The 22,589-nt window shown below is 46.8% G+C and overlaps 1 protein-coding gene and 1 pseudogene across 2 annotated transcripts in view; both read right to left on the reverse strand.

Moving 5' to 3' along the window:
* The window catches only part of LOC146073950 (zona pellucida sperm-binding protein 4-like), a 31,154-nt pseudogene that overhangs the window by 5,467 nt on the left and 3,098 nt on the right, over window positions 1-22,589 (reverse strand). The window contains exons 3-5 of the transcript XR_014473349.1: window positions 4,061-4,154; window positions 2,787-2,940; window positions 1,836-2,026 (exon numbers count right to left, since the gene is read on the reverse strand). The product of XR_014473349.1 is annotated as a zona pellucida sperm-binding protein 4-like (transcript). The remainder of the gene's footprint in view (window positions 1-1,835; window positions 2,027-2,786; window positions 2,941-4,060; window positions 4,155-22,589) is intronic.
* On the reverse strand, window positions 18,023-21,264 carry LOC146072157 (zona pellucida sperm-binding protein 4-like). Its single transcript, XM_083179491.1, has 8 exons — window positions 21,090-21,264; window positions 20,210-20,307; window positions 20,007-20,134; window positions 19,333-19,522; window positions 19,094-19,244; window positions 18,762-18,840; window positions 18,582-18,686; window positions 18,023-18,168 (listed from the first exon to the last, which is right to left on the reverse strand). The coding sequence occupies exons 1-8, from the start codon at window positions 21,156-21,158 to the stop codon at window positions 18,023-18,025; spliced, it is 966 nt and encodes a 321-aa protein (XP_083035617.1). The 5' UTR covers window positions 21,159-21,264.

Here is a 22,589-nt window from a genome sequence, read left to right on the forward strand (position 1 = left end):
GCTCTTTAATATCTTTGTTAGTGACATTGCAAATGGTATTGAAGGGAAAGTATGCCTTTTTGCAGATGATACAAAGATATGCAACAGAGTAGACACACCAGGAGGGGTAAATCAAATGACTGATGATCTAAGTAAACTTGAGAATTGGTCAAGAGAATGGCAACTACAGTTTAATGCTAAAAAATGCAAAATTATGCACTTGGGACTCAAAAACCCAAAGGCTCAATATAGTATCAAGGGTACTATAATGGAAACTACTGAGGAGGAAAGAGATCTAGGAGTCACTATTTCAAGTGACTTGAAGGCAGGGAGGCAATGTAACAAAGCAATGAGGAAGGCTAGTCAGATGCTTGGTTGCATAGGGAGAGGAATCAGTAGCAGAAAAAAAGACGTAATAATGCCACTTTATAGGTCATTGGTACGACCTCATCTGGAATACTGTGTCCAGTTCTGGAGACCATATCTTCAGAAGGATATAAATACATTGGAGAGTGTACAAAGAAGGGCAACTAAAATGGTGCATGGCCTACATCACAAAACTTACCTGGATAGACTAAAAGATCTTAACATGTATAGTTTGGAGCAGAGAAGGGAAAGGGGGGACATGATAGAAATCTTCAAATATATCAAGGGTTTTAACATAGTACAGGTGGGAAATTTTCTTCAAAGGAAAACAAGTAATAAAACACGAGGACATGCACTGAAACTGGAGGGAGGTAGGTTCAGGGGAAATGAAAGAAAGAATTACTTCACAGAAAGGGTAGTGGATAAGTGGAATAGCCTCCCATCAGAGGTGGTAGAGGCTAAGACAGTAGAACAATTTAAACATGCTTGGGATAGGCATATGAATATCCTTACAAAGAAATAAGGATTAAAAAGGGTTGAGTTTACCTGAAGGGTAAAAAAGGGGCAGACTAGATGGGCCAAATGGTTCTTATCTGCCGTCAAATTCTATGTTTCTATGTAATATGGTAGTTATGAATGTTCGTTTATGGGTATAAGTATGTCAGTATTGTAGCAGTCTAGGACTGTCAATTGTTTTAATGTTGTTTTATGTAATATAAGCAAGGAGGCGTATATAGATAGATAGATATATATATATATATAATAGCATATACATAAATTACTGTGTTAATGTATTCTGTAATGGTTTGTTTTGCCTGTAAATAAATATCAGACTTTGAGCTAAAATTACAAGTCTAGAACTCTTATATTTTGGGAATTAGATTGATTAGTACTCTGCATATTGTATTGTAAAGTCTATTAAAATATAATTGCAGATGTCAAATATATATGTTATATCAATACAAGATATAATAAATATATTTTATATAATATTTCTCTCAATAATTATTATTGGGATAAGAGAGATATATGATTCCTAAAACTCAACACCAGCCTAGATTCTTGTGTCGACCCAGGTCTAGTGCTGGTGTGAATGGGTCCCAGGCCAAAAATCCTGGGACTTCCCAAGGCATTTTAACCCTGCTAGCTAGGAATGCCAGCATGATCCCAGGTATGTCCCTGCATTTTCTGGTGTGAAAGGGATAGAACTCGTCTTTCAGACAACCTGTAACATGCCAGTTGACTAGAATCTAAGCTGTCAAAAGGCAAAGAACCAGAGAGACATTAGGGACCCTCATCTTCCTGTAGCACCAACCACCCATGAATATTTAATTACTTCAGTTGCCCCATATGGTGGGTAACCTGGAACAGATACTCACCACAAGATTAAGTGCTCTTACTGGGTACAGACTCAGACAAAAGGGTCAAGGAACAGTCTATACAGGCTACGCACAAGTTTAGCTTCTCACATCCACCAACAGCAGATTTACCTGTCTGGCTCCTCCACAGGAGAGAGGGAACTGGAAGAGGATGAAAGCTGAAGTCTCTGAAACACTCAGCATGGGACATGAGGCTAAGTCCACGTTGAGGACACTGACAGAACCCAAGATCAGGGATGGTGTAGTCACATCCTCAGAGATAGCAATCAGAACCTGGCCATCACCTGTACACTGTGCAGTCACTGGAGGGGGGAATGGACAGACAGAACAGCAGTTTGTCAATTTAAGTTCCTCATCTCATATGGAAGAGCCTTGTCCCTCTTAGGTTCTGGACTGTTTAGTAGCAAGGCCAGATATTCCAGGTGACCATAATTCTACCTACAACAGATGTCCATCTGCAATGCAGAGTTAGGACTGTTCCCACCATAGCGGCACAACTGGCATGTTCACTTTAGAATAAGACAAGTCCTGCCTGAATCAGATACTATCCAGGCTGCTCAGATACAGCAGCAGTCAGAGGCATGGGTGAGACATACGGCCAAGTAGGAACAAGAGGGCAGATTCCTGGGATACTCCAGGCAGAGCTGGTACAATGCCTGGTATAAGGTGGCAGGCAGTGGCGTAAGTTAGTCCCAGTTGCCCGGAGGCAAGATAAATATTGGTATCTCCCCCAATAATTCAATCAGTAAGGTGTCTGTCTCCAGTAAGACAGATAATGGGTTCTAATACAGGGTGACACTTGCAAAAATGATGTTAGGAGGAGGAGTCAGCCAAAGAAGTGATATTGACATCATTCAATTAACTGATTCAAACTCACAGGGGAGGAGAGGTGCCCCCTTGGGAGCAGGAGCCCGGCGGCAGATTTAACCAGCTTTCACCTAGCAACCAAATCTGCATCTAATAGCTGTCTTGTACTATGGGCAACATCTTTGAGGCCCTCCCCTTTGTGCTTATAGAACTCTGGTCCAGGTTAGGTATCTGACCCCCATAGAACAAGCTTACCTTTGTTTCCATAGTAACAGGGAACGGAGGGGTAACGAAGAGAAGCAGCAGCCTAGGCTGGCACAAACTGCACTGGTCACAGAGGCATTGGCACAGGGCAAGCGGTCAGTGCTCTGGACAGCAGCGCAGGCACTGGGGCTCGGAGAATCCATAGCTGTGGGGGGAGAGACAGCCCTTAGTGTAGTCCCAGATACATAGTTATCTAGTAACAGTGTTTAAAGAAGTCTGCCACCCCCTATCATTATTTAAGACAATATAGTAGCTGACAGTTAATGGGATTACTTTGTTTCTTCGTCCTGCAGGCTGTCAGTTACATCTTCATTATGATAGTGATAAGCCCACCGAGCATCAGGGGGCTAGTGATTGTTTTATACTTGTACATATTGGGGCCAGTCAGATATTTCAGGTTCTATCTGACTTAGAGTTTTTCTGAGGGTATATTACAAAAGCTGGGACTCCCCATTTGATAGACACTAGCAGCTTGTCTCTACTGTTCCCAAAACCAGAGATATCAGTCTTCCAGCAGCTGGTTACTGCTCCAGCCCCACACACCTGGTATGTAGTTTTATATACTCGTTGGCAGATTGCTCTGCCTCCTGAACTCTGATCCCCTAGTCCCCAGTACCATTTGGTAGGTGGGATTCTTTAGTTTTTAATTCCATTAAAATCTAAGAAATCTATTTCCGGAAACTGGAGATATCTGCAGTCAAGCAAGCTGTCCTCCCACCAGAAAATTATGAATAATAAGCCCACTCCACATCTGCGTATTAAACATCCTCTACCACCCTGGAAGTTATGCATCAGGACCCCTTCATTCAGCCCAATGCCCCCTTCTCCCACCATCTGTGCAGTAAATGGGGTAATTAGTGGAAATGACATGCAGAGTGGTTGATATAATACCCCCTACCACCCGCAGGACATCAAAGCTTCCCCCACCCCTACCGCTGGAGGATCGGAAGGGGCCCCAATACATTGCTATGTCCAGATTAGTATTATTATCGTCTATCTATAATACTTTTACTGACCCGGCATATACTGGGTCACCTAAGTGTCCATCTCCGTGCTTTGCTCCACCAATCTGGAAAACCCCTCCTGAAAATCTTGCGCTTGCCACTGGTAACAAGTGACCACATTGTGCTCCAGCCAATCAGCTCCTGTCATTTTTACATACACATGACAGCTAAACACCAATTGGCTGGAGCAGGATTTACTCATAGTGAGTAATCACAACCCCTGGTCATGTCTGCCCTGGTTACATCTACACAGAGTGTTACCTGGCAGGAACGGGCACCGGAGGTCTCGCTTGTGGTAATCCACTGCACCGTTTGAAATTTGTTCTGCGATCAGAGTCATCACATGGTCTCCATTCTGTGGAATAGGATGGATATTACACAGGTTAAATGGCATATTTGGGTTTATAGACTCGTGTAACAGCATTTGTCTAGCATGACAGAGGGAGAGTATTCGGTACTTGTGTAATATCTGGGCGCCCGATTTATTAATCGCATGCCTTAACTTAAAGCATGCGATGGGGTTTAAGACGTTCCTGTACAATAAAAATTTTTTTTTTTTTTTTTTTTAAAAGTCGCACATGCCATTATAATGGCATGCGACCAACCCGATTTTGCCATTGGACCCAATGTTAAATGCCCCCCAGACCCAATTTTTCATTGTATACCCACCCTGATGGTTAATTATTATATCAAATGCCCCCCCATTGTTAATGCCACCACACCCCGCTAAGCTTTGGGTTGATCGTGGCGTTAACAATGGGGGGGGCGGCATTTCACATAGTAATTACCCATCAGGGTGGGTATACAATTAAAAATGGGGTATTTAACATTGGATCCAATGTAAAAATCGGGTCGAATCGGTCGCGTCGCATGCAATGCGATCGATTTTTCGGACCTGATGTCAAAATCGGGCGCCCAGATATTACACAAGTACCGAATATTCTTAGGTAATAGAAAGGGGAATAATGAGATTTCTACAGAAAAGGCGCATACCAAGTTAGCAAAGTCTGAAAAGCACACCCATAGAGGGGGAATAAAATAGTGTGCCGAGCGTAGCGCGAGGCACCAGGCCCACTGCGTGGTGAGCCCACAAGGGGAAGGGGTGATCCACGCCCCTGTCAGCATTGCGGCGGTTGGGATTCCTGCGTCGGGATTTCGACCGCCGGCATATCATACCAGACAGGTGATAAGGGAGTAGAAGTGATAAAGTGCCTGGTACTTTATAACCGGCCAGTCAGCTTCTAGCTGTCCCTTTTTAAATCCAGCCCGTAAATAAACAGTCAGGAGCCAATTGGCCAGTGATAAAGTACCAGGCACTTTATCACTTCTCCACTGCCACCACCTCTAACCCAAGAAGATCTACTTCTCTGCAGTGACCAGTCCCAGCTCCTGCTATAATGAAAGATCTCCCTCACAAAAAGTCAGTCCCTTATAGCAGACTTTTTTGGATGCTAGAGGAGACTGCTGTAAGGTGGGGGACTTATTTCATACTAGCAGCAGGAGCACCGGTCAACGCAGAGAAGTAGATCTGCATGTCCCGGTTACAGAGGTGGCAAGCGAGGTAATGAAGAGAGGGGGGGGTTGTATTTGTAAATACACCACTGCCTTACTAAACCAAGATACTTGGCAACGGAATGACTAGATATTTGTAGGCCCCATAGCAAAGGTTTGAAAGGGCCCCTACTTAGCAACTGATGGTGAAGAAAGGTATATAAAACATTAGACAGTAAGGATGGGCCCCATAGTAGCTACACCCCTTGCACCAATGGTAGTTATGCCCTTTATACTTGGGGGTAGGGATGGCTATTGAGGACAGAGATAGCAAAAAAAAAAACAATGTCTTGCCATTTTTTTTTTAACAATTCTGTAAAAATGCAGTGGTGGTTCAGTTGAATCAAGACAACACCTCTGCTAACAGAATAATAAATGCGTTTCCTAGTACGATCAAACCGTTTACTAACGGTACAGAGGTGTTGTGTGGTTTGAGGTAGAAAAATTGGTTGGTACTTGTGGCCCCTCCTAGTCCGATTGCCTGTGGCAGCATTTTACATTCATTCTAGTTTGCCTTACCTCCTCTTACATAGCACCCGTCATAGGCAGCACCAATGACCAGTGCGCCATCTGGTCTCTGTCCTACCCAGAGCCTGCAAGCAGAGTCATTCTGGAGCCGGTGAGGCTTTCCTGCATTATCTGGAACACAATAAACAATAATTCTCCTTTAAATGAGCCATGTTCCACAGTCCTGTTTCACATGCAGGGAAAATACACACTGCTTTTGCATGCAGCAAACATAATGGGCAGCTTTGTTTTTACACCATCAAGGATTAAGGTGGGACTCACACCACACACTTATTTCTGCCTCAGCATTGGCGAGATATACCTGTACTGGAGAGAGCTAAAGTACCATCCAGTCCACTCCCAACTAGTATTCCCCAAAAGCCTGCAAAAATGACAGTTATGAGCAGATTGGGTGGTATTCACTCCAAGGCTTAGTATATCTAGCCACTACACAGGTCCTGTGGCTGGCATTAAAGCAATTTGAAATTCAGGCATAGGGCAAGATGTACTAAGCATTGAAAAGTGATAAACCAACCAATCAGCTCCTACTGGTCATTTTTTCAAATTAAGCCTGTAACATGTCAGTTAGGGGCCAATTGACTGGTGGTTTAGGACTCACCATTTTATAACTCTATGCTTAGTACACCTGTCCCTAATCAGCCACAAAACCTGTGAGGGGTGCCCCAGTTTAAAGGGATATGAAGGTAAGCTTAACAATACATCACAGAGCCAGGGGCCACACCAGCCATTGGCACAATGCCTCAGAAGCATTGATCACTTCCACAGTTCATCAGGCACACACACAAGTAAATGGAGGACACCTTGCAGAGAGAAGTAGAGATGTGGCCTTTAGCAGCCATTTGTAACTACCATACAGGTCAGAGTTACTCACCCAATACCATGAAGGCAGAAGCAAAATCCAGGCGCACAGAGGGCAGGGAGAGCCATATCTTACTGGAGCCACAACGCAGATCAGACACATCTTCTAAAAAACCCTCAGTACTAACCACCATGCTACAGCCCCACAGCAATACTGCACAGCACACCCAGCCCCTGGCAATCCCCATCCTGCCTGTAGCTCCTAATACTGCAGGTGAGCACAGGCCGGTCATTTATACCATGAGGAGGAGGCGGGGCCTGCAGTGTGATCAGTCAGGTGCTGATGTCATCCTAGGTGTGTGTCATAAGGGCACTTAGGGGGTAATAAGCACATTGCATGCCTCCCAACATGACCCTCTCCAGGACGGACACAATGCTCTATTCCTGGACTTCCCTTTTAATTTAGAATGACCATCATCTGTGGTGAAGCGCCTTTCTTTTAACCTGTTTAAAACAAATGATGACAATTATAAATTAAGAGGGAAGTCAATAAACAGAGCATTGTGTCCCTCCTGGAATGGGTCATGTTGGGAGGTATGTTACTGCATACCTCCCAACATGACTGTCTCCAGGAGGGACAAAATACTCTATTCCTGGACTTCCCTCCTAATTAATGGCTGCCATCACCTGTGTTGAGACACCTTTCTCATTACTTAACCTGTTTAAAACAGGTGATGGTAATCATCAGGGGCGTAGCGCCAATTTTTGCGCCCCCCCACTGGATAATTTCGGCACCCCCCCTCCCTAAATTTAGCGCTGCCTCCCCGTTCTTACCCTGCCTTCCCCAGCCGCGTCTGTATTCCGCCGGGAGTCGGGACCGCATATCTACTAATCTGCGTCCTGGCGCCTGGCTCCTTGAGTCAAATGTCCATTACAAAATGTCTGCCTCCTTACAGCAAACTGTTTGTAAGGATGCTAGAGGAGGCCGTCGCTGCCTCCTCTAGCATCTTAAAAAACGGTCTGCTGTAAGGAGGCGGCCATTTTGTGATGGACATTTGACTCATAAGGAGCCAGGCGCCGGGATGCAGATTAGTAGATATGCGGTCCCAACTCCCGGCGGAATACAGACGCGGCGGGGGAGGCAGGGGCCGGGGCACAGTAAGGAAAGGGTTGGAGGGCAGTGGCCGGTGCCAGCATCCGGCGCCCCCGCAACCCCCGCTCCCCCAAGCAGCAGCGGGGGCTGCCTTACGCTGTCTACACCACTGGCAATCATACAACAAGAGGGAAGTCCAGAAACAGAGCATTGTGTCCCTCCTGAAGAGGGTCATGTTGGGAGGTATGTTACTGGTGCATTTCAGGCTGACAATACCAACACAGACATCTAAAATCAGATCCCAACAAGTGCCCCCCAACAAGCGATGCCTCCCAAACAAGTGCCTCCCCTAGGCTGTGTCTAATACATAATTCACCATTGGCCTTATTCAGAGTGAGAGGTGTGGACTGAAAGGTCTACTGCATGCTGTCCAAACTGTGGCCCTCTAGCTGTTGTGAAACTACACATCCCAGCATGCCTTGCCATAGTTTTAACATTCCCTAATAGCAAAATGTTGATATAAATCCTCAATTAGTGTAGCACTTTGCTGGCCTTACTTCGGGCCAGGTGCCTCTCTCCTTTGGTGGTAGGCTCAGCACATTTTTGCGGTTCCCACTTCACGTGGATTGTAACTTATGAAAAAAGTTTAAAAAGATTGTGATAACCTCATGTCGACATTCTGATCGACCTAATACTTGTGTTCACCTTTGTCAAAGTTGACCTATTGCATGTCAACCTTTTTCAATGTCGACCTAGTGAATGCCCACCTTTTGGGTCGACCTACATAGATATTGTAGCAGGCATGGCCAACCTGTGGCCCTCCAATTGTTGTGAAACCACAATTCCCAGCATGCCCTGCCACAGTTTTACTGATAGGGAATGTTAAAACTGTGTCAAGGCATGCTGGGACTTGTAGTTTCACTACAGCTAGCTAGCCATAGGTCGGCCAGGCCTGCTGTAGACCTTTCCACTGCTTCCCAACACAATTTGTGTCATTTTTGCCACACGTTCATTTGTGGACATGCATGCACGTCTTGAATGTTTTTATCCGTTGTGCTACAGATGTGCGAGTCTCAGTGGCGTATCTATAATTGGTGCAGGGTGTGCCGAGTACATATACCCTGGTTCCAGGGACGCCCACACCGGACACCCTGCTCCCTCTTCTTCAGTACTCATACCTCCCAACTTTGTAGCTGCAGAAATAGGGACACTCGCGCGGCTTCTCCGCGCGAGCGCCGGAAAAGGGGCGCGGTTTATGTAAATGAGGAGCGCGGCTTATGTAAATGAGGGGCACGGCTTATGCAAATGAGCCGCATCTCCGTTTTCGGCCGGGAATAGACGCTGTGCGCATGCGCACAGCGTCTATTCTGTTAAATTGGGGGGGGCTCCCAACTGCCCCCCCCCCCCCGCAGCGGGACACCTCCGGGCCGCGGGTGGGACAGCGGGACAGGACCCGGTAATCGGGACTGTCCCGCTGAAATCGTGAGTGTTGGGAGGTATGAGTACTTACCTCTGCAGAGTCCCAAATCTATAGCTCCATCTCTGCACAAACCACTGGCAAAATGCCACAGCAGCCATTTTCCTGGTGTTTTGTGCATGCACAGTAGACTCTGACGCAGCACAAGAGTCTACCAGTGCTCACTAACCAGACTGTAAATGGACCTCTTTCTCTCTTACAGTATATGCCACTGTGGACTGTGTATGACTAGAATGCCAGAGCTTTGGCTGGAATGGGCGTGATGTTGCAGGGTATGTGTGCAGTAGCAGCCATATGGTCTAAAATGGCCGTGGCAGGTACAGTACCATTTTTTTTATGGCCTGTACCTTCTTTTGGTTCTAAAACTGCCCATTGTAAGTATAGGAAAGGGGGCAGAGCCCTTTTACCCGTGGCCATGCCCACTTTCCTAATATGAACCGTAATTTGCGCTTCAGATGTTGGAGGCCAGGGCCGGCGCTACCCACTCAGCAGTTCCTGCAAAGCAGGGAGGCGCCATGCTGAAAAGGCGTTCTCTCCCTGCTCTGCTAAAGCTGCCTCAGCCCTCACTGTCACTGCCTGGACGCCGCCTGCAGCGCCTGTCTAATAGTGGGTGGCAGCATGAAAAGATGCTCCCTCACCCCCAGTGCACAAAACACACACACACACACACTGTCCTCCAAAGTTCTCCTCTTGCCCCCTCTTCCTCAACGGAAGGTCATCGGACTCTTGTGCTGTGGCAGGCAGCGCTGTAATAACAAAGAGCGGCGGTTACTTGCAGTGCTTGATTCCCCCCTGCCCAGTCTCTGTACAACCTGTGCAGCCAGTGCCGTGCCTTGCGCTTATCATAACTTTATATTTTTTATATATATTTTGATCATGGCTACTGGCTGTTGCAGCCTGTCAAACATTGTGACAGGCAGAAAGTAGCCTGAAGAGCAGCTCCCCTCACTCACTGACACTGTGAATGCCTGGATGTCATGTCCAGGTCCACCCCCTACCCATTGCTCCCTGTGCCTGTCAATCAAATGATGAACAGGCCGCCTCCTCTTCCTTCCCTCTTGCAGCGTGCAGTGCAGGCCAGTCCTCAACACTCCGCCCTCTCTATCTCCTCCCCTCTTCTTCCATCTCCTCCTTCTCTTCTCTCCCCTCCTTTCCCCCTCAGTCACAAGAGGGGAAATGGTATCCTCAGTGCCCTGCCTACGCAGATAGAAGAGGAGGGACTGTACAAGATTTAAACAGCAGTATTTTATTATATATGTTTATAACATATTTTTTTAATAATTGTATATTTTTTTTATTGTATATCTTTTTAAATAATGCCAACAACATTTCGCAGACACAGCACTGAGATGGGAGCGGTTTGCTACACAGTGAAACACTTGCACAGTATCGGCAGCATCCTGGCTGCGCAGCCTACAGTAGCTGTGAAGCCAGATGCAGGCCAGCCATGTGTTGGGTTGTGTGTGATGTCACCTAGCCGTCGAAGCCCTCCACCTGACATGCCTGCATTGTCTCGATCACTCGCATGAAATGCTGAAGCAATGCCCTCACAACAGGCCATTAGCGGCGGGGAGGGTGGGTGGGTGTTGATGGATGCTTGCCTGAAATGCTGAAGTGATGGCCCTGCAACAGGCCATAGGCAGCGGGGATGGTGGACAGTGCATACGCTCCCACAAACGAGCTGCAGCTTGCTGCAATGGCAATGTGAAAGGGCGCAAAGGTTATGGTTTGAAGGAGGGCGCCAGACACCCTAGCACCGACCTTTTGGAGGCATACTATACCTCTGCTGAAATGACGACTGTGTCTCATTGGTTGCATCTGAAGACACACCTATTTATGCAAAATCACTAAAACTGCTGTAACAGTTTATTTCAATTTTAATTTCACTGCACTTGGGAATTTACTAAGATGGGAGTTCTACTGTATTTTATATGGGATGTTGCTTTGGGAAACCAATCAAAATCTACTTATTAAAGATTTAGCACCTTCTAGAAGATGATAGATAGTATCTGATTGGTTGCTTATAGCAACATCTCATGTGAAATAGAACTCCCATCTTAGTAAATTTCCCCCTAAGAGTGTGCCATACTTATACCCCTTTCACACCAGCCTAAATTCCTGGGTTGGTTCCCGTGACTAGCGCTGGTGTGAAAGGTTCCTGGGCCAAATTCCCGGGAAAATTTGCCAGGATTTCAAACCTGCTAGCTAGCAGGGTTGCTCCCGGGACCAGCCAGGGTTACTGGCTGGTGTGAAAGGTACTTACCTGGGCAGCGTCTGGCCAGTGTTTTAAAATTCAGCAGCGCTTTCCGCCCCTGCTGCCCGGCAAATAGCGCTACAAGCTCCCGCTATCCGGACCCACTACTGCACATAGGCGGGGGGGGGGGGGGATGGGATGGTTTCTCTCCCCCCTCACACCAGAAAATGCAGGTGTGATATGCATGTAGGAATGGATTGCCCTATCCACTTAGACTTTGGGCATTTGTCCATGTTAAATAAAGTTGTGGCAGAGAAAGAGGTGACTGACTTGTGCAGGGGAAGCGTGCAAAGTGGGACTTGAGCGGAAGAAGAAAGCCCCACTTGAAGAAGAAGCAGGGAGCAGTGTGTCTCCCAGTTTATGAAGAGTGGGAGAAGGGACGATCGGGCGCAGACGGGGATGCCGGGAGTGATGCCAGCGGTCACTGCACTTCACTCGGAGCACACGGCGCCACAAAAATAGAGGAGAGGAGACCAGCGGCAGCAAGGACTGGAGGGTGCGTTGTGCAGAGTGACGGCGAGGTGTCTGGGTACAGAGCCGTGGTGGTGATGAGAGGAGAGCCACAACTGGGGGCTGCTGGCGGTGATTGACAGGAGGGGAGAGTCCCGGGACCTGCTACAGCAGCAGCCTAGCGGTACATCACCCATGAGAGACCGGGCAGAGATTTGCTGAGGGAAAGGCAGCAGCGTGCAGCCGGGGACCAGAGTGAGCAGAGCCCACTGCTGGGGAGGCTATGAGAAGACCGCTGGTGAGTGCAGATGCCTAAAAAAAAAAAACACGCTGGTGACACCAAAAGGGTGCCCACTGTACCCTCACATGGTAGACTGTGCAACCAGAACCCTGCCAAACACTAAGAGAGAGAGAGAAAGCCTGAGCCCAATTAACCCCTGTGCTACCCTCTACCCCTTTATAGCTGGGAGTACTGAAGAACATCTGTTTAATTTATTGACGAGCAGCACTCCGCTTGTTAGTTTGGCCCCTGACTTTGGGCTCCTTACACAGCCAAGGAACTTTCAAGGAAACACCTGAACTGAGCTTAGCAATGTAATAGACCCTGTGGATTACAAATACCCCTTAGGCCTCATTTGGAGGCAAGGAACTTCTGTTAAAGACTCTGTTTGGGATATACCAAAGGAAGGACACGTTGAGTCAATGACTGATGGTGATATCACTCAGGTGATAGAGGAGAAAGTGATGTATACCGATTAGTTGTTTAAAGTTTTCAGTTAGAGTAAGAAGAAGTAGCGACTCCCTGGAGTCATAGTTAGTCAGACAGGCGGGTGAATTATTTAACTGTCATTGTGCATTACTTATTGTTCTTGAAGGCGCAGGTTGCCCAATACTGCGCAAATAAAGTGTTAACCTCTTTTGAACCACTCTGAATCTCCTGCCTCCAATCCTCTACGACTTAGAAGCAGCAGCACCATCCAGGCGGCAACTCCGGTAAGACAGCACACCGACATACACCTGTGGTTATCACAATGGGCGTCACGAACAGGATAAATACATTAAAAGCGGAGAAAACCCAACCCAGCGTCATTCAAGATGTCTCAAGAAGAAGCTCAAGGAAACCCGCAAGCCATGTGGGGCTTGGACCAAGAAGATGCACCAGGAGGAGGTAGCTCCACTGCATGGATACCGGCGATGATTAACATGCCATATGACTTTTGAGCATCGTGGTTCCCCACCTATGCTGGAGAGAACAGATCATCAGAATCCAGCGGATTCCGTGACTTCAGGGATCAGATGGAGATCCTGTTTAATGTACACAGACTGAACGAAATGCAGAAGGTTGAAATTCTAATGAAATTCTTGGATTACGGAAAGTGAACCCTGGTACAGTAATGAAGAGAGGAATACCCCATGGAACCCCCGTCCCCTTCCATTGGACTGGTGTGACGAACAGGAAAGGCCGAAATGCAGACGATGTCAGGAAAGCGGACACACTGAGAGGAACTGTAGACAACCCAAACATTTGAATGAAGACCTCTCGAGGTCCGGGACCAACCGCCAGGAGACTCTTCAGTAGAAGGTCCCACATCGCAAGAGTGGATACCAAAATTTGTCGGGTGTTGCCCTATCATCGAAATCAAAGTGAATGGAGTCAGTCTACCAGCATTGTTGGATACCGGGTCACAAGTGACTACAATTCGATGGGACGAGTTTATTAAGCATTGGATGGAGGAAAGTATCATAGCCCCACCACCAGCCGGGTTAAATTTGTTAGCCAGTAATGGACAAAGTATTGAGTGTTGCGGGTACTGGGAGGCCGAGATCGAGATAGGACAAGCTCAACTCCTCAATCAAGGATGTTTAATTACGGCCGTTAAAGACCAATGTTTACCGCCCATAATTATTGGAATGAATGTCTTAAGAAATTGCCCTAAAGAACTAATCTCAACACTGACACAAGAACTGTTCATCCGACCTCAGACTGAGACGAATCATGCAATACACCATCTATGACTGGAGAAGCCAGGTGGGGAAGAGAGTGCTGGCTACACAGGTACAAGGAACCATCAAGTGGTTTAATGTTTGGAAGAGGTATGGCTTCATCAACAGGAATGACAGAAAAGATTATGTCTTTGTCCATCAGACGGCCATAAAGAGAAACAACCCCTGGAAGTTGCTGTGCAGTGTTGGAGATGTCAAGATGGTGGAATTTGATGTGGTAGAAGGAAAGAAGGGCCCTGGTGGTGTAAAAGGAAGCTGGTTTGCTCCCAACAGATGTCAGTTCCGCAGACGGTCCTACCAGCCAAAAGTAGAGTATGCTGCAGAATCTGGTGGAGAAGGCATAAGGACAGACCAAGCGAGTGAAGGGGAGAGAGTGGAGTAAGCGTTCCCTTAGCAGAGACCCGTCCAGTGCAGAAGTCCACCACCATTCTTCCACCAATTACATTTTGGTAGGGGAAACAGAGTAGCGAATCAGGAGCTTAACACCCTCCCCAAGGGGACAGAAGTTATACATACCGACGGGGTGAACGAACACAAGCATCGGCTTGAACTGGCCAAGAAAGTAGTGTAAGAAAGGATGGAGATAGCCCACCACCGACAAGGGACACGTTATGGCCAGGATGAAAAGGCTGCATCGTTCCAAGTGGGAGACCGAGTTTGGAGGATGTATAACCAATGGAGTAACGAGTTAGATCCCTTCTGGGAATCCATACCTTATGTGATTGTCCACCTTTCGTCTACAGAAGCTATGGTGTATGGGACAAAGGGAGATGGAAGTGACAAACCTGTTTTTAAAATAGTACCCAGAAACCAACTCGAGCTAGGCCGTAGCAGAACAAGTCCGGAAGACGGAGTGCTAGACTGCACAGAAGAATTAGCGTTAACACAAGCCCTCGACCATCCTCTGCAAGACCCAACAGATCCCTACTCTTTATGGGAGAACCACTCCTGTGTACCTCAAGAGGCGAAATAACCCCAACCGCACCACACGGTGTTGCCGCAGATGAAAGAAAGGAAGCTGAGGGATGTGGCCCATTCCTCCATGAAGATGGTGTAGAACAGACATCCGGCTGTCAAACCCCTCCGATTCAGAGAATAATTGTATTTAAATTTGCTTATGTACATTTTTTATTGATATAAGAGAAGATGTGTAAAGTTGCATGAGGACATGCAAAATTTTAGAAGGGAAGAATGTGATATGCATGTAGGAATGGACTGCCCTATCCACTTAGACTTTGGGCATTTGTCCATGTTAAATAAAGTTGTGGCAGAGAAAGAGGTGACTGACTTGTGCAGGGGGAAGCGCGCAAAGTGGGATTTGAGGAGCAGAAGAAGAGAGCCCCACTTGAAGGAGGGAGCGGTGTGTCTCCTGGTTTATGAAGAGTGGGAGCAGGGATGATCGGGCACATACGGGGATGCCAGGCGTGAGTGACACCAGCGGTCACTGCGCTTCACTCAGAGCATACGGCACCACAAGAATAGAGGAAGGGTGACCAGCGGCAGCAAGGACTGGAGGGTGCCTGGACACAGCGGTGGTGGAGATGAGAGCCGCAACTGGGGGCTGCTGGCGGGGATTGACAGGAGGGGGGAGCCCCGGGACCTGATACAGCAACAGCCTAGTGGTACATCACGCAGGAGAAACCAGGCGGAGATCAGCTGAGGGAAAGGCAGTAGCGTGCAGCCGGGGACCAGATTGAGCAGAGCCCACTGCCGGGGAGGCTATGAGAAGACCGCTGGTGAGTGCAGATGCCTAAACCACCCCCCCACGCTGGTGACACCAAAAGGGTGCCCACTGTACCCTCACATGGTAGACTGTGCAACCAGAACCCTGCCAAAGCCTGAACCCAATTAACCCCTGTGCTACCCTCCATAGCTTGGAGTACTAAAGAACCTGTTTAATTTATTGACGAGCATCACTCTGCTTGTTAGTTTGGCCACTGACTTTGGGCTCCTTACACAGCCAAGGAACTTTCAAGGAAACACCTGAACTGAGCTTAACAGACCCTGTGGATTACAAATAAGAAAATATGTTATATTTTGATTTGTGCAAGTGTGATGCTGAAGTTTTTATGCCATGTGAAGCCTAGGCAGTTTCATAGGATATAGAGAAAGCGATGTATACGTAGTTGTTTTGTTTAAAGTTTTCAGTTAGAGTAAGTAGCGACTCCCTGGAATTATAATTAATCAGACAGGCGGGTGAATTATTTAACTGTCATTGTGCATTACTTATTGTTCTTGAAGGCGCAGGTTGCCCAATACTGCGCAAATAAAGTGTTAACCTCTTTTGAACCACTCTGAATCTCCTGCCTCCAATCCTCTAAGACATAAAAAGCAGCAGCACTATCCAAGCGGTAAGACAGCACACCAACATACACCTGTGGTTATCACACAGGGACTGGCCCGTTTGAAAGGGGCCAACCCAGGAATGTCAGTGTGATCCCTGAACTGTATTCGCAGGTAAGTCCCTGCATTTCCTGGTGTGAAAGGGGTATTAGCTGGGGAAGGGGACACCTGCCTATGTGGTGAAGGAAGATGCTCCACTTATCCACTATGGTATGTAGTTTTACACCTAAAAATGGTCGACATTGACAGGTCAAAACAAGCAAAACGTCATCATGAACATGGTCAACGCTGGAAAAGCTTGACAGGAATTTTTCAGAAAAAAATAAAAACTCAACCCTTTCCTGTGTCAACCATGCTTATGTTGACCTTCTGTCATTGTCAATCTAATGCATGTTTACCTTTCATAGGTGTCAACCCCTAGTGGTTGATCTAGTGACTGTCAACCATCTATACCAGGCATTACCAAACTTTGGCCCTCCAGCTGCTGAAAAACTACACATCCCAGCATGCCTTGCCATAGTTTTAGCATTCCCTAATAGCAAAATTGTGGCAAGGAATGATGGGAACTGTAGTTTAACAGCTGGAGAGCCATAGTTATGCCATGCCTGATCTACACCAGAACCTCTGCTATCTGGTGATTGCCTGTAATGCGTTTCCATTGTGTACTGCAAATTTTTAGTTCCAAAAAAAAAAAAAAAAACCCCTCTGGTCATACTCCAGTCACATCAGACCCAGGTACATGAAGGGCAGGGGGGCTGTAGTTACAGACTTGCCGATGTGCCTATTAATCCGAGCCAAGCAGAAGACAAGTCCTTGTAAGAAGTGGTATAATAGTATCACATTACACATGGGTGGGGACAGCCTTAAGATGTCCATACACTACTGCAATGTATCGCAGTAGCCTATGGCCAAGTCGGATGTCAGACAGGCAACAAATGCTACCTCCAACTCAGGTACGATGTGCATGGTGAAACCAGCCCAATGCGGACTAGTGTATGGGCACCTTAACAGGTATTACTGTCTGGTAAAACTGGTGCTGACAACTGTTCATCCTGCCTGGTATATGGTTTCTATTTACCTATAAACACACATCCCAGGTATTGTCAGTAGTTGGTCTACCATGGATAATGCAGTCATGGAAGCCATTGACTGCTATTAGCGCAGCAGCAAGTGGGATTCAGCAGGCTAAACAATTGAGCAGAAGGGTGTCACAGCCAAGCCCCATTTACATGGGGTACGATAGGTATGGAAACGGAAAAAAAAAACCTGTCACTGCTAGCAACGTTCAGAAAACCCATCGACCATCAGTGATCATTGGCCATCACCCATAGACAGTAACTTGTTCAGGATGTTCTCCCACCCCTACAGCAGTAAGACTAGCATCAGCAAACAGGATAGTTGCTTTTATCCTCAACTGGAGCAGCGGGGTTTGTGGTATCTGCACCATGTGGCGGGTTGTTCTATAGATGTAGCCACGCTCATCTATCCCTCCCTATGGCGAATAGATCAGTACATGAGGCGCATTGTTGGATAACCTTTATTATCTAATCAGTATAACTGGAGAGCATCTGAGCACCCATATGCTTCTGTTTAGAAGCATTACAAGGGGGTGCTACATGTAGATTAGCCTAGGGAACCTTTAATCAGGCCCTGTCTGTACACCAATTGAAAACCCATCTCCAACAAATAACACATGAGCAAGTCAGTTTGGGAGTAACACTTTATTCAGATTTTGACAGTAAGCATGGTGTGGCTCTGTCTCCTGCAATACCGCCACACACCTAGTACTGTGACCGTCACCACCAAGAAGACTCCTCCCACAGCAGCTCCCCTTAGCCACATCACAGGAGAGGAGACCGGACCAGAGATACCTGAGAAAAGGAAAATAAAGTTGACGCAAAACTAAGTAGTGTCTACCAGGAAGGATTTCCCATACAAATTAACAAGACAGAACACTGGAAGAGCAAGAGATGGCAAACCTAGCAATTAGGGCAGCTCACAGTAAATATGGGGGCAGGGGACTATTACAATGGTCAATACGCAAGTGGGCAAGTTCCATAACCATTTACTTTAGGCAATTAATAAATTCTTTGCTATACATCCACAAGCCACAGCAGAGGCTCAGGCTCTAGCAGCATCCCACTTTAGCTCATCAAGAGCCAATATGGTAACAGTCAGAGCCATGTCTCCAAGACAACACAAGTTCTGCCACACAATAGCATCTGCAACTAGGATCTGGGTACACTGCAGCAAGCAATGGCACTGCTTTATTAGAATATATCACCTTCACTAGACATCACATGTTTCTTATTTGATGGAAAGTCTTCAATTAAGTCAACCGGGCCTTGGCTTACTGTGGTCTCCAGCACTGGTTCATTGGCTGCTCGTTCTGCAAATATAGAATGAAGGTTAGTCACATGCCTACTCTAGAAAAGAGGCAGCCTGAACACAACACAGGACTTACTTTTCCTGTTGCCACAGGAAGTTGTGCAGGAAGCAGTAGCAGATGGTACACACACAGAAGCACTGCAGTGAAAGTAGACCTGTGGAATAGAGGTAATTAAAGACCAGCAGCAGTTTGAGAGAGGATTTATATAGCAAACATCTCTTTAGTGTCACATTATCAGTTGAAAGCCACCATTTATGGAAACAAAACCGTTGGATTTTTTAAATGTTTAAACCCATCATAGCTCAGCAGCCACTGAACACCAAGGACTTCAGTCAACCACTGCACAATATATAAATACTCTAATCAAGGCATTAACTGTGCCATGACCTATGTAGGAGAGGCTTTACCATTCCTTTAAGTGCAAGCTGGGAACTCTGGTCCACAAAGGTGAAGGTGCTGACGATGAAGCGTTGGTAGTGGGATGGGAACGGAACCCTCTGTGTGGGCGCTCCAAGTGGGACCAGCTGAGTCAGGTAGTTGTCTCCAGTAAAAGGGCACCTGGAATGAGAATGATCAGGCATGGGCATAGAATTCTGCCTCTTGGTTCTATAACTCTGTATTCAACAAAGTGGAATGCCAGCCTTACCTGTCCACAAGAATGGACCATTGAACTTGTTGGGTGGGGTCTGTAGAGGGTGTGGCCCAGCAGTCATTTAAGACCAGGAACAAATTAGGGTCTGTTTTTTGTAGTATTTGGACCTCCAAGTAGACTGGATCTCTGAGCACTTTGACCACAGGGTAGTCTTTAGTCAAGTAGTATGAGGAATACTGTATGTCTGCCAGGAGGAGAAACTTTGTTAACATTGAGTCTTAAGCTGGCCATACATCTACAGATAGAATCTGAATGGCAACCAGTCCAATCTACCAGGTTTTTGTTTGGCAGTTTTCCAACATTTCAAAGCAAATGGTCAACTGTCATTTGCTCTCATCCATTACCAGGATTTTGTTCCAACCAGCCCAATTGATTTGTAGATGTATGGGCCCCATTAGCCAGTCAACTCACACCTCCTGAAATTAGATAGAGGCAGTGTGTGCCTGCTCTGCAAAGTTACGCTAGTAGCATAGTTCTGCAGGACTTGGTCAGTGCACTAGTAGTCCATACTGCTAACCTCTGCATTACCAACACACACTCCATTTTAGTGTACAATATCTTAACCTGGTTTACAAGGTGAGTTTTCTAAACTGTCTGCCCCAACCGATTCTATCATACAAGTTTAAGTGCATTCATCCAGCTGCACAGAGTTTAACACTGGTCATTACCTTGTGCTATATTCATCTGCAGGAGCAGAGGGCCTGAGGTGGACACTGGAAGTGGTGGCGGCAGGGTGAGGACCTCTACTTGCAGCGGGACAACACCAGTGTTAGAGTAGATGCAGCGGACAGTCAGCCTAGTGCAGTAAATACAGGGTTAGCTTTGGTCTCTATACAGAGGAGTCCCAGGCCTGCACCACTTTATGGCTTACCTAAATGTGCTGTCTCTTGAGATGGATGATCCTTGCCACGTCCTTGTGTCTCTCGTGGCATAAATTGTGTTCTCATACACCACAGTGTTAGCCAATGCCTGCCAAAGGGAGACCAGTTATAGACAAATGCTAAATAGTTATTTAGCATGAGTTATACAGTTAAGGGACTATACTGAGAGGGCCTTTGGGCCAGTTGTGGACGTTCCTAAGCAAACAATGACACTCTCTGGCAAGATATATACAGTATATGGATGGTAGCCTATATTAGAATTATGCAGCAATTACAGATAATTTGCCAGTAAGGGCCTAAAAATTGGAGAGAGGGCAATAGCCAGTTCCTAATAACCTTTTCACACCAGAAAAGGCCGGAACAAACCCGGGAATGTGGTCCCAAGATCATACCAGGCATTCACGGGTTGTCTCTTTTCACACCAGCCTAGATTCTTGTGTCGACCCAGGTCTAGTGCGAATGGGTCACGGGCCAAAAATCCTGGGACTTTCTAGGCATTTTAACCCGGCTAGCTAGGAATGCCAGCATGATCCCAGGACTGAATTCCCCAGGTATGTCCCTGCATTTTCTGGTGTGAAAGGGATAGAACTCGTCTTTTAGACAGCCTGTAACATGCCAGTTTACTGGTTCTTTGCTTCTCTACGGCTTAGATTCTAGAGAGACATTATGGACCCTCTTCTTCCTGTAGCACCAACCACCCATGAATATTTAATTACTTCAGTTGCCCCATATGGTGGGTTACCTGGAACAGATAACCACCACAAGATTAAGTGCTCTTACTGGGTACAGACTCAGGCAAAAGGGTCAAGAAACAGTCTAAACAGGCTATGCACCAGTTTCGCTTCTCACATCCACCAACAGCAGACTTACCTGGCTGGCTCCTCCACAGGAGAGAGGGAACTGGAACAGGATGAAAGCTGAAGTCGCTGAAACACTCATCACGGGACATGAGGCCAAGTCCACGTTGAGGACACTGACAGAACCCAAGATCAGGGATGGTGTAGTCACATCCTCAGAGATAGCAATCAGAACCTGGCCATCACCTGTACACAGCAGTAACTGGAGGGGGGGAATGGACAAACAGAACAGCAGTTCAGCAGTTTGTCAATTTAAGTTCCTCATCTCATATGGAAGAGCCTTGTCCCTCTTAGGTTCTGGACTGTTTAGTAGCAAGGCCAGATATTCCAGGTGACCATAATTCTACCTTCAACAGATGCCCATCTGCAATGCCGCGTTAGGACTGTTTCCACCATAGCGGCACAACTGGCATGTTCACTTTAGAATAAGCGACGTCCTGGCTGAATCCGATACAGCAGACAAGTAGGAACAAGAGGGTAGATTTCTGGGATACTCCAGGCAGAGCTGGTACAATGCCTGCTATATGGTGGCAGGTCATTTAAGTGCAGCACTAAGCTGGAGGAGGTATAAAGCCTTCAAGATGAAATGCAGCCCAATGTAACCAATCAGCTTTCACCCAGTACAAGACAGATGTTAGATGCAGATTTGGTTGCTATGGGCAACATCTTTGAGGCCCTCCCCTTTGTGCTTATAGAACTCTGATCCAGGTTAGGTATCTGACCCCCATAGAACAAGCTTACCTTTGTTTCCATAGTAACAGGGAACGGAGGGGTAACTGGAAGAGAAGCAGCAGCCTAGGCTGGCACAAACTGCACTGGTCACAGAGGTGTTGGCACAGGGCAAGCGGTCAGTACTCTGGACAGCAGCGCAGGCACTGGGGCTTGGAGAATCCATAGCTGTGGGGGAGAGAGTCCTTAGTGTAGTCCGAGATACATAGTTATCTAGTAACAGTGTTTAAAGAAGTCCACCACCCCCTATCATTATTTAAGACAATATAGTAGCTGACAGTTAATCACTCAGTTCCACGTGTATCCTAGGAGTAGATTTGATGAGTGACATTTTGTACCACTGGTAAAGAGTGACCACATTGTGCTCCAGCCAATCAGCTCCTGTCATTTTTAGATACACATAACAGCTAAGCACCGATTGGCTGGAGCAGGATTTACTCATAGTGACTAATCACAACCCCTGATAAAGGGCCAGATTTTCTAAGCTTCAAAAGTGATAAACAGCCAGCCAATCAGCTCCTACCTGCCAAGTCACAGACTGTTTGAAAAATGTCAGGCAGGAGCTGATTGGCTGGCTGTTCCATTTTATCACTTTTGAAGCTTAGAGAATCTGGCCCCAAGTCTGCCCTGGTTACATCTGGACAGAGTGTTACCTGGCAGGAACGGGCACCGGAGGTCTCGCTTGTGGTAATCCACTGCACCGTTTGAAATGTGTTCTGCGATCAGAGTCATCACATGGTCTCCATTCTGTGATATAGGATGGATATTACACAGGTTACATGGC

This window comes from Crinia signifera, chromosome 4 (assembly GCF_055691185.1).
Source record: "Crinia signifera chromosome 4, ASM5569118v1, whole genome shotgun sequence".
NCBI classification, from domain to species: Eukaryota; Metazoa; Chordata; class Amphibia; order Anura; family Myobatrachidae; genus Crinia; species Crinia signifera.